The sequence below is a fragment of the Puma concolor genome, chromosome B2, assembly GCF_028749965.1.
Source record: "Puma concolor isolate L17-30 chromosome B2, mPumCon1.1.hap2, whole genome shotgun sequence".
Lineage (NCBI taxonomy): Eukaryota > Metazoa > Chordata > Mammalia > Carnivora > Felidae > Puma > Puma concolor.
Genome location: NC_141671.1, coordinates 138507442 through 138523910, shown reverse-complemented (window position 1 = coordinate 138523910; position 16469 = coordinate 138507442). Strand labels below are relative to the sequence as shown.

General features: G+C 42.4%; 1 protein-coding gene across 5 annotated transcripts in view; it reads right to left on the bottom strand.

Annotated features, from left to right (window-relative positions):
- Positions 1-11581: 11581 nt before the first annotated feature.
- The window catches only part of CCDC170 (coiled-coil domain containing 170), a 102305-nt gene continuing 97417 nt past the window's right edge, over positions 11582-16469 (bottom strand). For all 5 annotated transcript variants that reach the window (XM_086708136.1, XM_086708134.1, XM_086708133.1 and 2 more), the window contains 2 exons: positions 15572-15808; positions 11582-13848 (listed from right to left, as the gene is read on the bottom strand). In XM_086708136.1, the coding sequence (XP_086564262.1) occupies positions 13687-13848; positions 15572-15808 (399 nt within the window). In that variant the 3' untranslated portion in view covers positions 11582-13686. The remainder of the gene's footprint in view (positions 13849-15571; positions 15809-16469) is intronic.

Below are 16469 nucleotides of genomic sequence, written 5' to 3'. Positions count from 1 at the left end.
CAGCAACCATGATTCTTAGCGTTTACCCATGAAAACACATCCACACGAAAACCTGCACACAGATGTTTATAGCACCATTATTCATAACTGCTAAAACTTGGAGCAACCAAGATGCTTTATGAGTAGGTGAATGAATGAATAAACTTTGGTAATCCAGACAATGCAATATTATTCAGTGCTAAAAAGAAATAAGCCTACCCAGCCATCAAAAGACACAGAACAATCTTAAATGTATATTTCTAAGTGAAAAAAGTCGATCTGAAAAGGTTACATACTGTATGACTCCAACTATAGGACATTCTGGAAGAAGCAAACCTACAGGGACAGTAAAAAGAAAAACCAAACAGATCAATGGTTTTCAGGGTTTGAGGAGAGAGAGGGATGAGTAGGTAGAACACAGAAGATTTGTAGGGCAATGAAACTACACTGTTTGCTACTATAATGATAGGTACGTGTCATTATGCATTTGTCAAAACTTCACAGAATGCACAAAAGCAAGAGAGAACCCTAATGTAAACTACAGACTTTGGGTGATAATGGTATGTCAAGGTAGTTTCGTTGACTGTGACAAATGTACCACTCTGGAGTGAGATTTTGATAGTGGGGGAGGCTAGAGGTGGGGAGGAGGGGAGGAGAGAGTATGTGAGAAATCTCTATACCTTTTTCACTCAGTTTTGCTGTGAACCTAAAACTTCTCTAAAACGTAAAGTCTATTTAAAAAAAAAAAAAAAACATCCTGTTCATTCAAAATGGATTTTGTTTTGTTTATTCTATCCTAGTCATGGATTAAATGTATTTTCTCCCTAAGGATTCATAATCCTCTCCAGTGTCCAAACCACTCAATTTACTTCAGCTAAATGCAATGAATAAAAGCAGTTCCAGAAAGGGAATCTGAATCACTGAGACGAGTAACGTTCAGTGCATGTACCTGAGCCGGTCCACGTAGCAAGATTAAGTCACAGGTCACATCTATTAGGCAGCCACAGGGCAAACAGGCTCTTGTCCCTTCAAATACAATAACGTCCAATATTATTTAGTCAACCTCTCAGGGCTCTCTGGAAATAGCCAAGTCCTTCCTCTACTCTTCTTACTGACCACATGTTTTGGAAAAATACCATTAGGGTGCAACCAGCACTGACATTTTCCAAATAAAACATTTATTTCTGAAAATATAAATTGCCTTATTTTTCTGTTGTAAGCACCGGTTTTGTTGGCAAATGGAAATATGAGTTGCAATGATTGTGGCAAGGCGGTTGGAGCGCCTGTGGGTTTTTGTCGTATTTCCACAGGCTGACGGCCACGGCGATGGCTTTCCCACCGAGCAGAAGTCCTGGCAACTGATGCCTCCTGATCGACTTCTTGGCAACAGGACATGGGCCCAGGATGCAGATGTGCTACTTTAATTTCCTTGAAAACTCATCTCTTTCTCCACAGAAATACAAATCCATTGGGATTATAGTATTTCTGCTGTGTTTTTATTACCACAGGTTTGGTAAATGGTTATGTTTCACAATATTATCCTCTGTGTATCACAGAGGGTGTCTCAATCATCCATTGCTACATAGCAAACCACTCCCCCCCAAAATCAGTGGCTTAAAACAATACTAATTTATTACTTCTCATGATTGCATGGGTTGTCTGGGCAGTCCTTCCATGCATTACTGGCATCCTCCATATAGTTGCATTCAGAGGAAAATCTGGCTCAGGGTTGGGCTCAACCAGAACACTGGGATGGTTATGCCTCTCTCTCTGCGTGATCTTAGGATCTCTCTCAAAGACCAGCCAGACCTGGTCTTTCTTGCACACCTGTGTTGCGCGAGGGCCAGTCCCCGTGTACAAGTGCTCATCAAACCTCTGCTTTCATCACACCTGCTGATGTCCCATTGTCCAAAGCAAGTCATATGGCCAAGCCCAGAGTCACTGTGAAGTAGGGAAGGGTTGTACAAGAGTAGCAATACCGGGACGTGTGACCCATTGGTGTCCATCCATGTAACAGTCTACCAGAAGGAGGAAAACATAACTATAACTGTCTGGTTGAAGTGATTTAGTTTCAGAACAAAGGTATTAAATATGAAAACATAATTGTTGGGCATATAAGGGCCTAATACCAATAATAACTAGTATATAAACTGACAGTTATGATATGTCAGGCATTGGACTGAACATTTCATACTTATTACTCCACTTAACCCTCATACCAGCTGTCCAAGATGGGTACCATTAGAAATCCTCATTTTGTAGATGACAGAACCAACGCCCAGATACGGAAGCCCACGGGAAAACGTAGGGTTCGGGTGAAAGTCCAGTGAACACAACTCCAAAGTTCATGCTCTTAGTCCTCATGTTATCGTACTTCTAAACAAGTGGCATAGAGGTCCCCACTGTAGGAGCAGATCTTCAAAAATTAACCTTTAGGGGCGCCTGGGTGGCTCAGTCGGTTAAGCGTCCGACTTCAGCTCAGGTCACGATCTCGCGGTCCGTGAGTTGGAGCCCCGCGTCGGGCTCTGGGCTGATGGCTCAGAGCCTGGAGCCTGCTTCCGATTCTGTGTCTCCCTCTCTCTCTGCCTCTCCCCCATTCATGCTCTGTCTCTCTCTGTCTCAAAAATAAATAAACATTAAAAAAAAATTTTTTTTTAATAAAAAATAAAAAAAATAAAAATTAACCTTTACCATTAAACTGAAGGCAATCATCCTGGTTCCCAAACTAGCGAGCCAGAATCTCCTGCTGTGAACACAGCTCTCTGCTGAGCAGACTTCTTTCCTCCTCGTCCAATTCACCCAGACTTCTGGCTAACACACATGCACAGATACAGGTCCCTCTCATACAGGACGGAACACGACCTGTCCAGGCACCCCTTCTTCGGGGCCTGGCAGTGGGCTCCTCTGTGGAGGAGGCGGAATAGGATGGAAGGAAACGCACCAAGCAGACCACCCAGCAGCGTGATCTGACACCAGACTTAACCTTAACCTCCCTTAGACCGTTTCCTCAGCTTCAAAACAATTTTTTTTTACATTTATTTTGGAGACACAGAGAGAGAGACCGAGCACAAGTGGGGGAGGGGCAGAGAGAGAGGGGGAGACACAGAATCTGAAGCAGGCTCCAGGCTCTGAGCTGTCAGCACAGAGCCCGATGTGGGACTTGAACCCACAAACCGTGAGATCGTGACCTGAGCTGAGGTCTGACGCCCAACCGACTGAGCCACCGGGCACCCCACGTTTCTTCAGCTTTAAAAAGAGGCTAATAACAGTGTCTGTCTCAAGAGCTTAGGAGAAGATTAAATTAGATAAAGCTCACAAGGAGCTCAACTGCAGTCTCTGGTAAATAAAATAAATGGTAACTATTATTATTAAGATTAAGGGCTTTTCAGAACTTCTTTGGAAGCTGTCTTTTCCTTGCCAGTCATATATTCTGTGAGAAGCATCCCAGGGGCTTCCTCCAGTGGAGGAACTTTCTGAGGACAATCAGCAGAGCCACGTAGACTGTATGTTAGCTTACTTATAAGAAATAATCAAGGAAAAGTTTTAAAGAATCCACTTGACTTGGCTAGGGGGGAAAAAAGGCAATGTGGTTCTCAAAACTATGTGAACCGTGTTTCCCAAAGTCATCTATTATATATCCCGTCCGTTTCTATGTCAGCTCAACCTCTGTACTGAGGGTAATGAAATCAAATTGCATGGGTGAAGAATCACGTTGAAATGTGTTCTTTTAAATCTAACGTTTTACTTAATTTTATGTATACTCGCTAAAAGAAGAAAAATTCAAACACAAACACTGAGCTAAGAGTCTAATGAGTCCTTAAAAGAGGCATAAACACTTTGTAGGGTTTTTTTTTCCCATGTATTTTACAAGTTTAGCATTCCTCACATTGCAACAACTGTGAACAACTAAAGTTCCACATGGATGACAGGTCATTGAGTCAAGGTCACAAAATGGGGAAGTATTTTATAATTACTTACAAACTCTTCTGGTCCCTTTAAATACTATCACGAGCAAAAGGAAACCATGAAAGATATGAAACCAAAATAAAGCCCACAAGATAATCTTCACAATTCCCTGTTGCTTATAGATATCAGGGTCCTCTAAAGAGCTGAGGGTGGCTTAGGAAACTTTTAAGTAAGTATCCATTCAAACGTCTCTTCTTCTAAAACATGAAAATTCCAGTCTTCTTGATGACGCCTGTTTTGACTACTCTTTTCCACTTTCAGTCACCTTGAACAAACAATTAAAGCAGTAGGGACACCGTGGTACAGGAGGAAAAGCGAGAGCTGAGTCTGCCAGAACTGGGTGCAAATCCCACATTCTTCCACCTGTTCATTTAACGACCAAGAGCAAGTCCCTTTTAATCACTTTAACCCTTTTCCCCCTCATCTGCAAAAATGAGAATTCTAATTCTTCATTTAAGAATTCATCTGGGGATGGGGTGCCTGCGTGGCTCAGTCAGTTAAGCATCTGACTTCGACTCAGGTCATGATCTGTGGTTTGTGAGTTTGAGCCCTGCGTCGGGCTCTGTCACGGAGCCTGGAGCCTGCTTCAGATTCTGTGTCTCCCTCTCTTTCTCTGCCCCTCCCCCGCTAGTGCTCTCTCTGTCTCTCTCTCTCTCAAAAATAAATAAACATTTTAGAAAAAAAGAATTAATGTGAGGATTAGATGAGTCAGCACAGATGAAAATGCTTGGTACACCATTTGGCACAGAATAGGCATTTGTTAAATGTTTATTTTGTTCTGCTTTCTCAGTAGGCTTTTCTTTCTTAACACCAATTACCTTCAAACCTACAGCAAATTAGGAGAAAAGTCCTTATTAAAAGCCTTAGTCATTGGCAAATATAAGCTTTTACCTAAAAGCGCTACATTAAGGGATTAAATTCTTTGCAAACCTTAACAGAAAAATTAACAATCACCTTCCAAACATGGGGCAGGTGAACTAATCGTACAGTTCACATTCAATACATACCATCATAATTTGAGAATGAATCATTAGATTTTACGCCTATGTACATAACCAGGAACTGAATTGAAGCCAACTAATTTTTTAAGGAGTACAATAGTTGATGCACAAGTGTTTTTGCTGCTAAGATGGCCTTGTGGGCTTAATCCGTCCTCTACAAACAAACAAACAAAAAATCACAAGATCCCAATTATCCGCTCTCTCAATTTTTCCAGGTACAGGTCAGTTAGGTCATTAGCACACTGAGCTACCCCAACGCTCTATGGAAGGAGAGACAGCTACCGGAAGGACTGGAACCCATTCTCCTGATTCCCTAGCCACTGCACACTGTCACATCACTAAGTCCCTCTCTGAGCAGACTTAAATCATTTTTGTTAATCCAGAGGCAGGAGAGGGAACAATATAGTAGAGTGGATATCGTGGATTAGCACTCAACATCCACTTCTCCCTTCTTATAGTATTTTTTTTTCAAACTGCCATTGCCATCCATTAGTTGGTCATGAAGTCAACCTAGGGGGTCAATACGGGCATTTCTTCATGAAGCGGCATAGGCTACAGGAGTACAGAATTGCACAGCAGCGACTAGAATAGAATCTGTCAGGGCATCCCATTGTCTTGTGAATCTTTTATTTCAGGCAGACATGACTGTGACTCTGTGTGTGTGTGTGTGTGTGTGTGTGTGTGTGTTGAATTTTAGAGTAAAGTTTATCATAAAGTTTGAAAAACATTGTTCCAGTATGCCTTTCTGCACTTCTGATATTGGGAAGCCAAATACTGTGTTTCCCAGAATCCCTTCAGAAAAGATTCCAGATATAATTTGGGTTTTGCCAGTTAGATGCCCAAATGTGAGATCTGGAAGATGACAGTAGTCACACCTCTACTGCTACAGCTACTTCTTTTGGCAAGCGGAAGAAACACTCTTGGTTTCCTGCGTCTTCATTAGCAGAGAGTCACAAGGTGCCTGGATTCTGAGAGACGAGGCACAAGGCGCCCATTTCCTTCTGGCCCAGGTGGCAGCAGGAAATGGAGCGAGCAGCAGGAGAGGAGGCACCGTAAAAGTGGTAGCTTCCAGATCTTGGTAGTATCAACGAGATTCTGGATCCTCTGGCTTTCTGACTACGGAAGTAGCAGCGGCTTTTGGTAGTCTCATTCTGTGGCGTACCTTTGGGAATTGCTAAGGAAAATTCAACTTCAAGTCTATTCTTCAGCCCTCACATGATTCTGCAAGCCACTTAATACCCTCTAATAAATCCTTTCTTGGTTAAGCTACTTGGAGTAGTGTCCATTCTGTACTCTACACTGTTAAAACTAAGAGGAAATGGAAATATAGAATAAAATCTTTTGGTACTCAACACTATACTGGAACCTAGTTATGAATCGCTATAGAGAATTCTGAAGAGAAGGAGATAACCAAGTAATTTAAGTCATTGATATTTGGGGGCTTTTTTGTTGTTGTTCTAGTTTTTGTGGATCCTATACCACCAAGTGATCAACAAACACGTATTCATTGATAAAACTACATGATGGAAAACATCAAATGGCTTCATAGTTTCATAACTAGCTACAAGAAGAATGAATTAATCTGTCAGACAGACCTAAGACCCTAAAAAAGGGTCCTGGAAAGACCCTGAGATGGGAATTTGGAGGCAGAAGTTTTGTTGAATTGCAGTTAGAACAAAACCTGTAGGAAAGTAAGAAAGCAGACTGGGCAGAGGAAGCAGTTGAAGTATAGTGCACTCACAACAGAGGATTTGGCTGGTCTTACGGGCTGGTGTAGTTCTGAATATGACATGACCCTTCAGAGTGGTCTTGAATTGAGGAAAGAAGGCCAGGTCTTTGTACTCCCACACTGACCAGTCACTAGATACAAACTGCCTTTGGGAAAAGTCTGTGACCCAGGATGAGGTCACTCCCTTCAGCCAAGGGCAAGTCCTTGCAAGGAACTCAGCTATAGATTGTCAAGAGCCAACAGCTCTAGGCAGCTGAAGGAGTGCTTCAGTCCTAAAGGGAGGACCTGGGTGGTGAATCACAGCATCTGCTCAGCACTCAGAGAAGTCTGAGTGAGTAAGAGATAATGGGGTATAAGCTGTTGTGATGTTAATGTGGAAGGAAAGTGTAGATAGATAAGAGAGAAGACAGGAGGTAGAGCAGACAGGGCTTTGTGATTTATCCGATATGGGAGGAGGGAGAGGAACAAGTCAGAGTTCCCTCCCCAAACTCTGTCTTGGACATTTGAGCAGATGTCAGGCCATTGGCTGGGGCAGGGAGCCCAGAAGAGAAAAAGGCTATTGGCGAGAAGATGATGGAGTCAGAAGTTATAAATTCAACATTGCAAAAAAATAAACTAATTAAAATAAATTTTAAAAAATGGGGCATCCGGGTGGCTCAGTCGGCTGAACATCTGACTCTTGATTTCAGCTCAGGTCATGATCCCAAGGTCATGGGATCAAGCCCTGCATTTGGTTCCTCAGAGAGCAGACAGCCTACTTAAGATCCTCCCTCTCTCTCTCTCTTTTTCTCTCTCCTCCCACCCCTCTCTTCCATTCTTGCTCTCTATATATAAATAGATAGATAGATAGATAGATAGATAGATAGATAGATAAAATTCAACATTGCATATGCTGAGTTTAAGATTCCTATAGGATATAACAACATTCATTGAGCACTTGTGACATCCACGTCCTAAGCTGCAAACCTTATATACATTGACTCATTGAATCTTTATATAAAGACTCTGTGAGGAAACTAGTCTTGTTATTCCTATTTTAGTCCTGAAGCACATGGGTTTTCAAAGTGGTTAATCAAACAGCCCAAGTCACTCAGCAGAGCTTATATTTGAACCCAAGTCTATTTTGCTCAATTCCTACAGGTGTCCTCTCCACACCATCCGGCACCAGCGAGATCGGGACAGGAGTCTGATCTAGAGAGACAACGGTTGACATCATCATTGCATAGATGGTAAGTAAAGCCACAAGAATAGATGGAACTGGTTAGCAATATTTACAATAACAATGTTGTTCGCTAACATGCATTGCGTACTCCCCACATGCCAGGATATTTTCTAAATGCTCTACATTATTTAATCCTTATAGTAATCTTGTAAAATGGGGCATGATTTCCCCATCTTCAGTCCACCAACTGAGTGATTTAAACAACATATTGTCTCACAGTTCTGGAGGCCAGATGTCTGAGACACCAGCTGAAGCAGTAGAAACAGAGACAGAGGGAAGTTGAGTCCTCATGACATCAAAGGAAACCAGCAAGCATAGGACCAGTAAGAGCACCTGGCCATGAGAGCCACCCTGTTGGCTCTCCAGTTGTTGGACTATCAACCACATTCTGGTTTCTGTGATGTATAACTGTTCCTCACTGACCTCCGACTGGGAGGTCAAGATTCACACCAACACGCATATCCATACTCATCTTTACATTAACCTCTGATTTCACTTTTGTTTCCTCTAACCTTAAAATAATCTGACTCAAGAACCCAGAGAGGCTGGAGTGGGGGGTGGGGGGGAGAGGGGGGAAATGAGCTGAATGTCACATCATGGAAGGTAATGGAAAAGAATAATTCAAGAAGGAAATGGTCAATTGTATCAAATGTTACAGAAAGATCTAGTAAGATGAACGCTTCAAAACTAATAGAGGTTTGGGGCACCTGGGTTGCTTGGCCCATTAAGTGTCTGACTCCTGATTTTTGCTCAGGTTACGATCTCAGGGTCATGGGATCAAGCCCCATGTCAGGTCTATGACGACAGTGCAAAACCTGCTTGAGTCTCTCTCTCTCTCTCTCTCTCTCTCTCTCTCTCTCTGCCCCTCCTCCACTCAGGCTTGCTCTCTCTCTCTCTCTCTCTCTAAATGAATAGATTAATCGATTAATTTAGAAAAACTAACAGAAGTTTGCTAACAAAAATGTGAGAACCAGGTGAGTGGAGACCAAAGCCAGGTTGCCGCGGAAGATGGTGTGAAGAGGAGGTGAGACCAGAAAGACAGAGGGAAATAAGGCCCTACGGAGAAGTTGTTGGGGAGTAAAGGGACTGATTTAAGACGAACATATTTAAATGCTGAGGGAAAGAAGCCACAAAGGAAAGTAAGGTTGAAAACGCTTTCGAGACAGAGGACAATTGATAGGATGAAGTTAGTGAGGACACAAGCGGCCAGGCGGAGGAAATAACCCAAGGCAAGAAGAGGGAAGGGGGCCACGATATATGCACACATATCAGGCTATTTTAGGATCTGATATTGAAGATATGTCCTGTAATGGCTTCTTCTTTGTGGGTGAAAGAGGAGACAAGATTATCTGCTGACAGTGGAGAAAGAAGACAGGTTAAGAGCCTTGAGGAAGAGTAGAATATTTGCAACAGTCATTTTGGAAAATGGCAGCGAGCTCAAACTGGGGAACTGGGAAGGATTACCAGTTAGCCCAGAGGGCTCAGGTGAGAATTTGCCAGGCCACCTGTGATTTCCTCCAGTCTCATCCAGTGGGGCAGGAAAAGCAGCAGAAACATTGTTAGTTGGGACTAATTCAAATCCGAGGGATGAGGGGCAAGGGCACAAGGAATTGAAGGTGTTGGGAAAAGAATGACTATAAAAAGGAACCAGAGTATCTAGGCTGACCCCAGATGGCAAGGCTATCAGGGAGAAAATATGAGAACCAAGGAAACCCAAAGAGCACTTATGTGGGGTAAGAGATAGAGGTCTGCAATGATAAGAGTTTATGGAGATTGTAAGATTTTAGAGGTGGAGAAGTTGCAGGTAATTAGAAGATCCTAAATTTGACCAAGGGTCATAGATGTGTGCTGTGTGCCTGTCCAGCTTTCCTTCTGTCATTACGTGTGGTTCTGGTTGAACAGATCACCTTGGAACCTCACCCCACCCCACCTCACTGCAGGCCAGTTGGATTCATGGGATGCAGGCCAATGAGTTCATCCCTTGGCCACAATGCTTGGTTCGGAAGGAGTGCGTGGCCAAGAAGACATGATCAGACTCTTCTTCCCTGACACTCCTTCCATGAGTGTTGGAGGCAGAGAGTGTCTCATTTTCTCAGCTCATGAGTTGAAAAGACCATGTAGCTGCTGGTTATCATCTTTGCTGGCAGCATGGAGAAACCCATCACCAGAAGGAGAAAGGGAGACCAACACGCAAAGAAAAGCAAATCAAGGAGAAAAGGAAGATGGGTAGAAGCAAAAAGAATCCAAATAACAATTTTAAATCCCTGCGTCTAGCCGTGCTGAAGCTAGTCTACTCCTGAATCTTTCAAATGAGTATCCCCCCCCCCAAATTCTCTTTGACTTACAGGAGTTTCATTTGGATTGCTATAAACTGCAATCTAAGGTTTAAATAGCTGAAACAAAAGAAGGTAAAAGTATGAAGGTCAAGAAGGCCAAGAAACTAAAGATAAAACGTTGTATGAATTTTCCTTATGGGCACTAAAGTCACCCGAGAAGAAGGCAGCACTTCATGTGGCTGGAGAAGACAACTATGAACCATCTTTTTTTTTAATGTTTATTTATTTTTGAGAGAGAGAGAGAGAGAGAAGACAGGTGAAGGGCAGAGACAGAGGGAGACTGAGGATCCAAAACAGATCACAGAGCTCAGTGTGGGGCTTGAACCTACGAACCGTGAGATCATGACCTGAGTCGAAGTTGGATGCTCAAGTGACTGAGCCACCCAGGAGCCCCACTATGAACCATCTTAAGTAGGAAGACATACAGGATGTTAACAGGTAACTGCAATGAGGACCAAGAGAAAAGTTATATTCAGTTAGCAAGGAGCCTCAAATGAGCAATGATTTTTATACGAAGACACGGGCATAACAGTGTGGAGGCAGCATAGAGGAGAGGGAAGCTCTCCTTACTTCTCCATACAGACCCCACTTACTGAGGAGAAGCTAAGTGGGGTTGTACAATAATGTGGATAAAATCACTATTGCATAGAGTGGGCAAGAGCCTTCCCGATCAAAGGTTATGTAGCCATGAAATGCTTCCCAGTGAAAATTAAACTCCACGTCCAAGTCCTAAGGATTTTTACAATATAAATAATATAGACATTCTTTAACCACTTTCCAGCCCACAACCCCTTGACCTTGAATCACCTCCTGTTCATCTGTAAGACAGACAGACTATAAGGTAGAACTGATTGGGTTTAATTCTTTTTTTTTTCCTAATGGAGATATTTTATGCATGCATTTAAACGTCCCAGACAATGACCAGAATAATCATCTCAAAGGCAATTATCACTCAAGTGTATTTGGTAGAAGAGTTAGTGTTAAATATTTTAAAACCCTATTTAGAAAATCTCATCAACATAACACGTTTTATTGGCCAACATAAAATATACATGGATATTATAGAAGAACAAAATCTAACACAAAAATGTGACGTTGGTCTGCCAGCTCTAGAATGAATGCCATGGAGGGAAAGCCAACAACCAACTGACATTTCAACAAGGAGGAAAATGACTTTATTAAGGGATTTCAATTTGTCTAATTGACAAATAGTTAATGTGCATATGGACCATCTACATAGATAGAACTTATTTTTCTTATGTCACGAAATGGAGAAATATTTTTATGAGTTTATGCTTTGAAAGTGACGTCGAATAGTGTTGAAAATAACTTCACAGAGAAGATAAACGAAGTTCGTTACAGACTGTATTTGGAAAATGAGAACAGAGATATAAAACAGGGGTATAAAAACAACCCCTCCATCTCTGAACACCCCCCACCTTTCTATGGCATGGCTGAAGCAAAGCCACTCAGCAATTCAGTCCTCCAGAGACCCAGACAGTAAGGTTGCCTCCTTCAGTCTGAGTGCGTATGGGTCCAGAACAGCAGCCACTGTCTCCACGGAGCATGTGAGGGGATCTTCAGAGATGACTTCTGTGGGGAAAATACAATTCTGCCTCTCCAGCCTGTTGCAAGACCTAGCTCGTGTCCTCAGTCAGGGCTGTGAAGGTGTGTTTATTCAGTTGCAAAAGGTACTTTATACTATCCTTGCACACAAGGGAGAAAGCCAGGCGACCGTGACCCATCTCCCAGAGGACATCGTTGCTTCCTCTTCCTCTGTGTGATCTGTCATCAGTAAGTGCCCAACTCATTTCCTTTCCTCTAGAATTTGCTTCTTCTCTCTTTTTCTAAAGTTTATTTATTTTGAGAGTAAGAGAGCATGCATACGCATGAGCCAGGGAGAGGGAGAGAGAGGGAGGGAGAGCAAGAATCCCAAGCAGGCTCCTTGCTGTCAGCGCAGAGCCTGACTTGGGGCTCGATCTCAGGAACTGTGAGATCATGGCCTGAGCCAAACTCAAGAGTCAGAGGCTTAACCAACTAAGCTACCCATGTGCCCCGCAGAATATGCTTTTTCTCTTAATGTTCGGATGTAATCTGTTTTTCCCCTCTCCTTTCATTAGCCACCAACACTTTTTTCAGAAACTGTTTAGAAAATTACATATGGCAAAAATACAGTAATCGACCCAAAAAAGTAAAAGTTTCTCTCAATAAAGTTAAGAATATGGCTTCCGGAAAAATATCTGTGAAATACAAATTTAAAAAGAAGGCAGAAAATGACAGAAAGTCATAATAAAATCCCAATCTGAAAAAAGTACCCCTGCTGTCAGTGCATCTGATAAACTGGTGAATAAAACTGTACAGGATTTCATGTGACAGGTTTCACATTAAAGGTTTAACTTTTCAAGGACTGAGATCAACCCTGCTCCAACATGAAAAATTGCCACCAAATGTGATCTGGCAGCCACATTTAAAACAGGTAAATTTCGGGGCGCCTGGGTGGCTCAGTCGGTTGAGCGTCCGACCTCAGCTCAGGTCACGATTTCACGGTTCGTGAGTTCGAGCCCGGCGTCGGGCTCTGGGCTGATGGCTCAGAGCCTGGAGCCTGCTTCCGATTCTGTGTCTCCTTCTCTCTCTGCCCCTCCCCCATTCATGCTCTGTCTCTCTCTGTCTCAAAAATAAATAAAAAAGTTTAAAAAAAAATTTTTTTTTTTTTAAATAAAACAGGTAAATTTCTTACAGGACCTCAGACCCTATGTATGTTTTACCGAATAATTTGGTATATTGCCTTTTAAAGAAATCATATGGGTAACATTCATAAATCTGTTACTTTGGGGGCTTCAACTCTTGATTCTATGAATGTCTGTCTTTCTTTATGGGGGCAATTTTCACCAGGATCACAGGAATTCAGGAGAAACGGGAGGAGTGCGATGTAACAGAGAAGGTACAGCCTTTGACCCAGAGCCAGCATGGTAAGACTTCTGGTTCAATTGCTAACCAATTGCAATCTTGGGTAGGTAACACCCTCTCTGAGCCCCAGAGAGGTTGTAAAATCAAACACTAAACCTTCTCCACATGGCTATTATGAGAATTAAATTGGGTAGGAAAGCCCCCAAGTCATAAAAGGAATCCCATAAATGTAAATTCCCTACCACCATTGCCCATTCTAGGTTTACAATCTACTGGAACTCTTCTGGGTCCCAAAGTGCTAGCAAATAAAACAATAGGTGTTTTTAGCGTCAGACATTTCCCTTCAGCTGGCACCTCTGAGATCCTTTTTTTGCAAATGACGGATCCTCGCTCTATTCAAAGTGAATGGTATTCACATACTGATCAAATTTCAAAGGTTTCGGGAATTCGTGAAATCGAGAATTGTGTGCCATCACTTAGCTCTACCTCCTTCAAGAGACATGGTATTCAATGAAGGAGTTTTAAGTGGCTTTGTGCGTGCCTGTCTCACCCAAGCGTCACATCTTTGAGGCAGGCACAGGTGACAAAGTGATGCTGATGTAAATGGATCAGTCTTTCAAGACATTTGATGATTTCATAGTCGGGAAGTGCAAGACTGGTCATGTTCAAGCCCAGCATCTGGGAAACCACTTCCCTGAAGTCCACCAGCTGCAATATCAAACACACACATTAAGGGTGAGAACAAAACATGCTGACTACTGTTGGTCTGAATGCAACCAACCAACCAAACAAAACCCTGTGGAAAACCCAGAGGTACATGAGGTAAGCAAATTACTTACTTTTACCTTAGTCCTCTCATTTATAAAATAAGAAGGCGAATCTACTAACTTCCCCCCATGGTCCTTCCGGGCACCAACTGTCAGTGATTTCACAGCCACTTAGTGTGGCATTTCATGCCAGGTAGTGTGGCATTGGCTACCAAGTCAAGAATCTCAGTGAAAAGCAACCATGAATGAGACCCATGTTCTCACTTCCTGAGGGAAATAATCATATGCCTACTTCCCAGAGCTGTTCTGAAATTCGGATCAAATGAAACAATGAATGTGTACGTGTTCTGTATACTAGGAAGTGCTTTACAAATGCTGTGGCTGTGCACACCGTTGATAAGTACGTGGAATTTTAAGTGGGCATGGAACCACTTAAACTAAAGGAAGAACAAAGGGCAAGAAAGTATGAGCTGATGAAAAGAGAAGGAGCTCTAAATAATGACCAGATGACATCACATAAACAGCCTCCTCACAAACCATAACATCAGACCCTCCGGGACTACTCTCTGTCGATCGCAAAAAGAAACGTGGAGAGGTGACGAGCTTGGAGAAAATGGATGAAAAGATGCCTCATAGTCCTTCACATTCTCATCCACTGTGATTCTGCGCCAAAGCAGGAGCAGATACATCAGGGAGATCGGGCCAACCCCTTGCTAGAGGTACCTTCCATTTGGAAAAGATGCAATCCAACCTGAAGACAGATGTTACCTCCAGGAAAACTGCCTTCCAAACATTCTCACCATGTGTTCATTCACATCCCAACCTCCTTCCTACGCTGAGTCCAATTTGGGGAACATAATACCCTCTCCCCCCTAGTGTCCCTGGTGAGAAAGTTTCCCTCAAACTTTTCTCCCCTTTCAAATATGGTCAAAGCTCTTAATTCCTGAGAGGGTTCCCTCTGAGAACACGCAGTTTATAGTTTGGCCTTCCTCGGCTCGGCCTGACACATGAGCCAGAGCAGAGGCAGCCAAAGAGAAAAAATATCCTAGGATGAGAGTCCACTCTCTGCCCTTTTGAGCTTCAGAAAGAGAGCGAGATGAAACCCAAAAGCAATGGGGGTCAGGCTGCCCGGTACAGTTCTTTGTGCGTGACCTCCTGATGTGCTCACCAGATAAAACTCTCCTTGCAACCAGCCAGCGAGTGAGGACTGTTTTATGGCTTCCATCTGGGCTAGATTGGCCATTGAGTCTGGGTGCCACTGTTTGAGAGTTGGGACTGTTTCCTGCCACTGATCTCTGCTGGAGATAAGCCTTCCCTCCTGAGGCTGAAGCCTGGGATGATGCAAACTTCAGAGGCAATCAGTGCGCATAATAAAAACCTCTCCACAACCAGAAACTGGCATTTCACAGGCTTTCCGCTGCTTTGATAAGAACGTCTTTTTTCTTTTCTACAATTCATGCCATGAAAATGTGAATTATTATTCTTAGCAGAGTAAATCATTATGGCTATTTTAGTGCCAAAAAGATGCTAGAGGGTAGACAGATACATTGAAATGATATAGAAAGCTTTATAAATTGTTTTTGAAGAAGCATATGAGTAATTTTCAAGCTTTTGAATTGTCCTATCTTTCCTAAACAAGATGTCACCACCAGATTTCTACCCACCTGCTTTTCTCTCTTTTCTGCTTCTTCCAGAGATTTTTTTAGTGTCTTCATTTCACTGGTTACCACTTCTATCATGTTCCTGGCTCTCTCTTTATCCTCCTTAGCCCCATGCTCTGTAGAATCCAGTTCTGACTTGACAGACATTAGTTTTTTCTCAGCTTTCTCCTTCATCTTCTCAAGTTTGTCTCTGGATTTATTTAGGTCTTCAATGGCTTTGGTCTGTTCCAAAGTTTTAATCTAAGAAGTTAAGAGAATGCCAATAATTTCTTTTGTATTTATTTAGGAAAGTTGTATCAACAAGATAAACTAGAAGTCAATGAAATTCACTTAATAACTTTTTTATGAATAAAGAATGGAATTCATCCCAGTTATATAGACTTTGCTAAGCATACATGCTGGGCAAACATGTCTTAAGGCAGTTATAGTTTATAAACCTGTCAGAGTACCATTATTGGAGGATGTAGAGTGTGAGGCACTTTGTCTTTATTAGCTTAATATGTAAAATTTTTCCAGATTTGCTTACAAAAGAGTATGAATAAAAAGGTTGAAATTCTGGCAAATACTACAACATGGATGAACCTTAAAGACATTACAATAAGTAAAATAAGCCAGACACAAAAGGACAATTATTGTATAACTCTCTTTATATGAGGTACCTAGGATAGGCTAATTCACACAGAAAGTAGAATAGAATTCCATCCCCAGTGGAGGAATGTGGAGTTATTTAATGGGCACTGAGTTTCAGTTTAGGATGACAAAAAGTTCTGGAAATGGATAGTGGTGATGGTCGCACAACACTGTGAATGTACTTAATGCTACTGAGTTGTACGCTTAAAAATGGTTAAAATGAGGGTGCCTGGGTGGCTCAGTCGGTTGAGCGTCCGGCTTCGGCTCAGGT